This window comes from Labrus bergylta, chromosome 5, assembly GCF_963930695.1.
Source record: "Labrus bergylta chromosome 5, fLabBer1.1, whole genome shotgun sequence".
Classification (NCBI taxonomy): domain Eukaryota; kingdom Metazoa; phylum Chordata; class Actinopteri; order Labriformes; family Labridae; genus Labrus; species Labrus bergylta.
Window position 1 is genome coordinate 20,886,759 of NC_089199.1, and position 9,298 is coordinate 20,896,056.

The 9,298-nt window shown below is 39.5% G+C and overlaps 1 protein-coding gene across 1 annotated transcript; it reads right to left on the bottom strand.

Annotated features, from left to right (window-relative positions):
• Positions 1–3,493: 3,493 nt before the first annotated feature.
• On the bottom strand, positions 3,494–8,802 carry snrpc (small nuclear ribonucleoprotein polypeptide C). Its single transcript, XM_020630700.3, has 6 exons — positions 8,687–8,802; positions 7,525–7,567; positions 7,305–7,413; positions 6,711–6,770; positions 5,759–5,863; positions 3,494–4,073 (listed from the first exon to the last, which is right to left on the bottom strand). The coding sequence occupies exons 1-6, from the start codon at positions 8,692–8,694 to the stop codon at positions 3,949–3,951; spliced, it is 450 nt and encodes a 149-aa protein (XP_020486356.1). The 5' UTR covers positions 8,695–8,802; the 3' UTR covers positions 3,494–3,948.
• Positions 8,803–9,298: the final 496 nt, after the last annotated feature.

The following is a 9,298-nucleotide window of genomic DNA, read 5'->3' on the forward strand; positions in this document are numbered from 1 at the left end:
ATAAAATGTGCATTAGCATGGTCTTATTCCTGTCTCACTGATGTGGTGAGTGGGTGTTTATAGGACACTTAATGGATTCCGTCCCTTGGAGTGGCCATCAGATCGCATGTAATCTGCCAAAGTCTTCTTTGAAGATCACATTTTACAACCTGCATGACTGACAGCGAGCGGTCTGACGGTCTGCACCTCCTCCACCTGGAACATCATTGTCTCTGCAATCCCTTTCCTGCAGACTCAAAGTATATAAATTGGCAAACACAGCATGAAGCATATGGTTATTGCCCCTAAACTTTTTTTTTTTTACTCCTTATTTATAAGTGTCCTAGAAATGTCCTCAACCATAAAGCCACAGGAATGACCTCTGGAAGCATGAGATACAAAGACATTTAACAGTCCAGGGAAGCACAAAATCCCTCATCACACATCTTAACAGTGTCTCGGTTCTTAACTCAGAGCTCTATAACTCTCTAGCTCCATCTGTTGAGACAGTTTCATCACTCTTTTCTCACACATACTGGTGATCAGAGGAAGCCAGGAGTTACACTCTGGCTAGAGGAGAGTGCTGAATTCTTGCAAGGCATGGTAGAAACAAATGTCGGCGGAGATAATGATTTAGCAGCAGCCACAGATTCTTACATAACGGCCGCTGCTATTCTTCAAACACGCTCCACTGAATAGACTAATGAGGGCCGGGTCAACCTCCTCATTTGACTTGAGAAACAATGATTTACACATCTGTCTGTTTTCTGCATCTGCTTGTATTATTCAGGATCTTAGGTGGCTGGCTCTTTTCCCAGAATGCACTGGGCAGGAAAAGGTCACCAGTCCGTCACAGAGCTGAAACACCTGACATACACATTGGGAGCTTCGGGCAGAGAGAGCGTGTCAAGCTCGATCAGGGAAACACAGGTAGCTAACCTCTCTGCAGTCCAGTGACAGGGCTAACCTAAATACTGTGTGGCTACTTGAATCTCTCAAATGTCAGGCGAAAAACAACGACGAGTAATCAGTGACGTCTGTTACATCACTTCAAAAAACCTCCAAAAATATGCTTTTATGTGATGTCATCGTCTAATGCCTTTGAACAGTTTTCGCTTACTTTGACTTTGTTTTATTTGTTATCTTTTGAATGATTTTATTTTGTTTGTTTTCTTTCATTGTTCTTTTCCTTTTCCTTATTTTACTTCTATAATTTCCATAAAGTATTTTATTTTAGTGCCTGTACTCCTTCCTGCTTCATATATAGTTCTTTGACTGCTTTTTCTTGCTTTTATCCCGTCTTCTCCATTTCCTCTCCGCTACGTTTAAATGTGTTTTACTTTTTAGTTTTTTGTCCCTTCGGTTCTCGTGTGAAGCCGTGTTGTGTGGCTTCTTTTGTTGCTTACCGAGTTTCTTTCTTGTCTTTTTGTGATTTGCTTTGCTCAGTTGTCAAATAACTTTTAAAGGTGCTACATAAATAAAGTTATTATTAATGTTTATTTAACGGATAACTATCTTTAAGATGACTACTGAGTTGCATAAAGCTAAAGATGCACTGATCCTCTTATTTTTTTCAGTTCTGATCTGGTTCTGATACTTTATGTACAGATACCGATACTGATGTTGATTTTATTATACAGTGTTATTGTTGTCGTTGGTATTATGTGTAAGGCTACATAAAGCTTTAGTAAACACATCATCGCATTGTGCTATCTTCACATAGTTTCTATCCTATAGAAGGAGCTGTTCCATCTCGACTGACCGTCGTCATGGAGACCAATTGTGGGTTCTTGCAGTTCAGTCTGATTGTCTTCATAGTGAGACTGTATGAGCTGAGACTCTTTTAAGTGCCCAACAATCTTTCTTGATCGGGGATGTGGATCAGCACCGGCAGTTCAAAATCCAATGAGTAAATGATGTCAATATCGAACCCGATAACGATATTAGATCAGATCTTTTCCATCTCTACATAAGGCTAGAAAAGAGCAGAAAGGATATGCTTATAAATACAACAACGATCAGACGGGTATAAGAAGGGGGAAAATATGACCCTTTTGGTTATGTAAGTTTGATGCAGTTATGAACAAGATCTAACTGGAATATTCTTTGAATTTGTTCCTTTTGCGGTGATAGTAAACCGACCCTCATGTCAGTGATGTGTCGGATAGTTCAAAGGTCAAATGTTTTGACCTACAGCTGTTAGAATCAGTCAACAGAAAACGAGGACTAATGCTTCACTACTGATGAGTCTAGGTCATGAAGTTGGAGAATTTGATTCATTTCTTTCTCTTGCATGATGGGAAAGTGAGTTTGATTGGTTTTGCTTTTGTTCATGCGACAAAAGAAGTCGTGTTAACTATCGTCTTAGAGAAGAAAACAATCAGCTGCCGCGTTTGGATCACACATGGCCGACACTTTGTAGGTTCATGTTCATCACAGAAACGTTGTGTATACTTTGTTTTTTGGACTTATCATCAACAGCCAACAAATCTGTGCGTTGGTGTTGCCAACTCAAAGCTTTCATTCTCACACCTCAGCGGTTTAATTTTCACAGCATGAAAAACTGAACGTGTCAGCAGATACACTGATATACTATTACCTAATAAAGTTGATATACTGATCCTGGAAGCTATCGCCTTCCACTTCCAGGAGATATTAAGAAACATGATCGTAAATTTAGTTTTAATCTCTGCCAACCTGATGATTATGATTCACACTCACTCTTCTATTTGTCCTCTTCTTGCTCTCGGCTAACTCCAGAGGGAAACGACTGCTTCTTCAAGCTGCTAAATGCTCATCTTTGTCCACCAGATAGACACCGACTGTGTCTGCAGTTTGGAGCGGGACATGTAGCCCAGTGTAAAGTGTGTTTTTAAAGCTTTAGCCTTTATTTAACAGAGATTAACGAATAATTAATAGAAGAGTCGATGAGACTTTCACCTGTACAACATGTGTTCTTTGGCATCCTGATAGCTGTAACCGACTGTTAGGATCATTTCTTCTTTTATCATCATCACTGCTGCAAGAGCTCGACCGATTAATCAGCCAGCCGATAATATCAGCCAATCAAGTGACTCAGTGTCGGCACGTTTTACAATAGTTAGTGCCGATATTATGAGATTTATTTACCAGTCAAATAGCATTTCATTTGAGTATCGTTTTATTACACTAGCAGTTCTCTTTCACCAGCAGAGGGTGCTATATGGATCATCACTCTCCAGTGTCAAGCGATGATGCGCGTACATGTGCAGTTACTTTCCAGTTGAGTGACCATCTTGTTTTTATTATATATCTTTTCCACAAGTTTTTGGTTAACCGCATTTGAGGGATCAACGCACTAAATGTATCCGTCAATCTATACAGATATCGGCATCAGATTTTTTTGTCTACATAATATCAATATCGGACCCAAAGTCTCATATCGGTCTGGCCCTGATTGGTGAATAAAGTAAAAGAAACATGATGTCATGCACAAGTATCACAGGGTTTCCACCTCATTAAAGAGTTAAATAAATTGGTTTTGAGATCAAGCTTTTATTTATCAAAGCAAAGCAATGAAATACAACCAAATATGTAAAAACCTAAAAACAAAGCAAAAAATAAGGAAACAATTGGTCAAATCAAACACGCTCTAAAAGTGCGTGCTGAACAGTTTGTCGAAGTGAGGCACCATGTTTAGATCTTAACACCAACACAGGAGAGGACGTTTCATTAAAAAAAAAAAAGGGGCTTTTATACCAGGAAAATGACGTTCAGTCTACATAGGTGACATGTAATAAATACAGTTCCAGGAAAAAAAAAAAAAGTAAATGAATGACATAACGGGGATCTGTGGGTCAAGGTGGAAAAAATTGGAAATCTGAGATTCTTAAAAAGTCGTAATTATAAATCCAAGAGTGAAACCGAGTGTCCTCACTAGACAGCGGCTGTTCATGGCAACAAAGAAAGGAGTAACTCCTCGGCTCGCTCTTATCTGTCTGGTCGCATCATGCCCGGCCTGACTACTGGCATCATCATGGGTCGAGGGTGACGCATCATGTGTGGTGGTCCTGGCATCATCTGCATGGGTCCTCCCATTGGCGGCCTCATGCCTCCTGAATGTGACAGTGAGGAGATACACGGCGTTATGACAACAGCCTGACAGGAAGACTCACAGCAGTGTAATTTAAACTTCAGAGTTCATTTAGGATAACCTTGTCGGGATCGTACTCTTGTTTGAGAGAGAAAGCTCTCTCTAGCTGCTGGGGTTTTTCTTCAGGTTTTCTGAAAACATGCACCTTTAAGCTTCACATTTAGGATAGTCATTATTAATTAATATATATTAAACTACTTTTAAAGTGTGAATCCATTCCTTCCTTTAGTCAATCTTTATTGAGAAAAGTTCTCTCAATGAGACACTGGGTTTCATTCTCAAGTGATGCCAGTTTGAGACCGTTCAGTTTAGCATTTAAGATTGATTAAACACTCAAAGATCGTTTAACAAGTGCTGAACAATTATCCAAAGCCCCAGTTATCAACACCTAAAAGCCAAAGATATTATACAGGGTTATTAATGTTATTGTTTGTGTTATTCTCTGTTTTTCTGTGTATGAATGTTCTTTGGTGGGACTTGTCTGTTGGACAGTAACAGTGCTGTGAAAAATGTTTTCCCCTCGGGGACAATAAAGAATAAAGTCTAAAGGAAGAATGTGCAATTTTTTGATCCAGTAGATGTCACCCTTGAGCACCAGCATTAAACCAAAACAAACAACAAACTGCTGTTTGGTGACACCTCCGCTATTCTGAAGCCTCCGCTCTCCTCCAGCAACACACCTCCAACCCCTCTCTACTCGCATTCACACAACGGAGTTATCAATTAGAACACAATAGTCAAGCACCGTTTGGACAAAATTGTCCTTTGCTCGAGCTCCAACTGCCTGTGGTCTGCATTGTTGTGTTGGCAGGCTAATGTTAGCACACTTTGGTTAGCTCGTAGCTTCACATAACACAGAATGACTGAGATCTAAACACACTTACGTGACATCCAAATAAGCAGTGAGTAGGCTAGTCTTCTTTTCTCTAGTCCTAAACTATAACAGCTTTTATACACAAGGCCGTCCCGTCCATGTAAACACGGCCCCTTCTCGCTCATTGTAGACAATCATGACTCAGAGACTTTAACACAGGATATACTTGACTTTGATTTTATTTATGTGTAAAAGGTTGCACAGTCTTCCTTTAAAAGACGGCACATCTTCAAATTCTGACTTATAAATTGTATTAATTATTTCCAGGCAAAACTTAAAATGTATCGTTACAAGAAACGTGAGAAATTCAGAAGCAAACAACTGGCCGCCGTCTATTAGATCGGTGAATGGGACTTACTGTGTAAACCACATGAATCTGTTCTCTGATTTTTTTTTTATATTACAAACAGGAATTGAATAATAAGGGCATCAAAGACAACAGATAAAAACGTGTTTTGTCTCTACCTGAAGCAGCCGGTGGCAGACTGAATACTAAAAACTTCTCTACTTCATGTCAGATCCTTTTCATCCCTTAGGAGGACGTTCTTATGGATCAAAGCGACACAGACAGTTGAAGACTTTAAGTGCAGAACCCATTACAAACCAAAAGATGTCTGATAAAAGCACCAAGCGTCGTCTCATTCGAGGTGATATCTCTGAAAATACCTTTTACTGTGTAACACACTTTGTTTCTGCAACACTTTAAAAAAGTGATGTTATGAGACATGTAAGAAGGGACTGAAGCTTTAGAGAAGAAAAAAAATGTTTCTTACCGGGTCCGCCCGGCATCATTCCATGTGGAGGAGGCCCCATCATGGGCATCATGGGGGGACCTCCCATCGGGGGTGTAGGTAGCATGCCTGGTCTTGGAGGACCACCTGTATCACAGATAACAGAACAAAAGTATTTATTACACACATTAGTTTATAGAAAGATATTTATTACTTCATATTTTTAATTATTGTAATCAAATCATAAAGCAGCTGTGCAGAACTGTCATTCAGTGTCACCCACTCCCCTAGGACTAGTCGCAGACTTTAAATATCGTGGCTGAGCCAAGAACAACCTGATTGGTGGAGACTTGGGAGTTTCTTCTTCAGTACTTCATAAATAACCTGCTGGATGTTGTTCCACCAGTCTGTAAGGTCAATAAGTATCTGTTGTCGTTGTGTAATTGTTGAGGTGTCTTCCTGCTTCCTTTGCGACGGCCTAAAGTACCACTCACTGTGAAAGTGTGCCAGAGTAACAAATGAAAACACAAGCTCCTTCTGTCAGAATCCAAACCCAGAGGCATTCGATATAACCACGTAGAGATCTCGAATCTTTGAGCGCCGCGCGTCGGGTTTACTTTTGGAGGTCAAACCGAGGAATCATTTCTAAGTCGAGTCTTTTTCAGAAGCTGTTACAAACTTTGACAGTACGTTATATTAATACTATAATGTTTGTGTGTCTTGGTCCATTTTAGCTTTCTTTGCCTATCTAAAAGCACGGCGTGTGAAAACATAAAGCTGTCTCGTCTCGCCCACGTCCAGTCACTCCAACAGAAGTTGTAATCCTGCAGCGGTGGTAAACTCCGTGAATAATAAACACACTTTTCTAGTAAGGTCCTTGATATTGAGAAAAATACTGACATCAGTTCCCTGTTAAATAAGAATCTCCCCATCATGAGCCAGTGTAATGGTCAATGAATCACATGACTGTGCACCTGAAACACAATGGACTCACCTGGGGGAGGACCACCAGGGAACGGTGTGGGGGGAATCTTTCCCTGTTGAAAAGCAGCCGCTGTTTGGAGACAAAGACAAAACATCAACATAGAAACAAAAAGGCCAGATCGTTGCAAAGATACAGCGCTCATGTTCGTTCTCATCGACTACATTTATTGTATTGCTAAATGAAAAGAGCAAGGATGTGCAGTCTGACAACTTTTTGAAGGTGCTCTATGATCCAGATCAGAATTCAGTCTGTAAATCGACATATTCCTCTCCAGTGAGCAGAACTACACTTCAGAACCATGTTTAGCTTTGCATCTTTGAAGGGGATTAGTGATCTGTAATTTCAGAGGGGGCTCGGGTAAGCTGCTGAACACTGTTGAAGCAAAGGGTTTGGTATATCCCACACATGTGAATAATCATGCCATGAGTGGGTTATTTTAACAGGCTTTACTCCAACACCAAGTCGGGGTCTAACCAGGATATTAAATATAGAAAAGGGAAATCAGGCTTTGGACGTCTTTGAGCACTTCGCTGCTAAGCAACCGTTTTAATCTTCATTAGCGACACTAAACTGCTATAAAAAGGTTCGTCACAACTTCCTTACTTGTTTTATCGATCAGGCTCTGAGCCTGCTCCTCCATCCACTTCTGATAGTAGTCTTTCACATTCTCTTTGTGCTTTCTGCCACTGCAGTGGGTCTTCCTCACCGATGGCTGGAACAGAAGAATAAATGATTGTACGTTTAACACGAGTGGGCGGGGGAGAAAAAAAAGTTGACCTTTTCTTTCAATCATGTGGAAAAAGTAGAAAGAAACGCAGCTTACCGAATCATGTGTCAGGTAGGTATCACAGTAGTCACAGTAAAACCTCAGGGGGGGAGATGGAAGAGGTTGAGGTTAGCACAAAGACTAAATACTTTGAAAAGAAAAGGCCTGAACATGTTTAACAAGAATAACAATGGATAAACAGGAGGTTTAAGTATTTTGTGATCTTCTTTGAATGGTATACGACGGATAGTAACGTACGAACTAACAGCTGGATGTGGATGTGTGCTTTGTTAATGTCTTGTGAAAGAGAGTCAGTTCATATAAGATTACTCTTCTTTCTGCTCATTTGTCGTTCAATATTTGAGATTTTATGTTTGTATCTAATGATTTTGTTCGGTAGCTGATTGAATGAAACCTTTAAAGAAAATAAATACAAACATTTAAAAGTATCTCAATGCAAAGCATGAAGGGGAAAACAGAGTGAGGCTCATCACAGCAGGCAGATGTGCAGATGTCTGATAAAACCGTACTTACTCAGCAGGACGCCTTTACCTTACTTTATTGAAGGATTGTATATGTCGTGAAGTACCTGTTTGACTCATAATTCATCGTGCTTTATTTCCATGCATCTAAATTAAACAGTTCAGGGGAAAGACGACGTGTGACTCCTGAATTCATCATCTACTTATTTCATTGTGACTCGTTGTTCTCTGCAGCAGCAGCATGGGAGACTTTGTTCCTCTTTGTACAACTTCAACCTTGGGAGGTAAATGTACGTTTACATCATCTTAAATTAAAACACCAATAACGAAATATTCTCCTCCTCTCATGAAATATAATCAGCTGTAAACCACACAAGTTCAATGTTTCCAATTCACGACTAAAACAGAAGAATAAAAATACAACTTCTAATGAGAGCTCTGCATGGATGAGACCAAATCAATAAGCTCTGAGTCGTATTCTCCAGCAGAAATTAGTGTTTTAAAGTCACAAAGTTTGAATAGTAGCTCCGTTCACGCCATGGTTGAGTCCAGCAAATAGACGCAGCCCAAACAAAGCTGCACACGTTCATCATGAATGAAGCTGACTTCAAAAATCCGGTTTCAACTTGAATTGTACCTTCAGTTTACACTTGGTGAAAGTATGCACAATACAACGTCGATGAAAACTGGGAATTTCATAATAAGCATTAAAAAAAACAAGGAATATCTGAACTTACTTAGGCATGATCCCCCAGCAGTCGCCGCCAAGTGCGATTCCGGTGTTACCAAGAAAGTGTTCCCATCAGATATAACACCAACCGACAGCTAGTTCCGCCTGAGGAGAATGAAAGGTTCCGTTTGCTTCAGACCCCTTTTAGACAAAATAAAACACATTTATTAACTAAGAAACAAAACACTGGAAGATATAAGCGTGTAGAAATATGATGTTTTTGTCCTGAAACTGACATATTTTCAAAATTTTAAACTAAAAACACTTTGCTTGACAGGTTTCTTTTCTCTAAATAGATAGCTATTGTCTACTTTAAATAGTAATTGTTTCCCCCCCAAGGCAAAAAGTTAGTTATATCTCAACAAAAGTGGAAGTTTAGCATACTCACCCCTTAACTAGCTGTTAAATCTATTTCTTCATTACAATTAGGAAGGCATATACTTCTAAAGTAGAGAAATGTTTTTATAAACTGCCACATAATTGTCAAATTGATTTATTTTCGTATAAAGCAATTGTATTATTATTTATTGATTTAAAACCATATAAAACTCATGTTTCACAAGTTATGGTGACACTTATTAGTACCAAGTCCTTCCAACTTCAAAACGTTCATATAAAA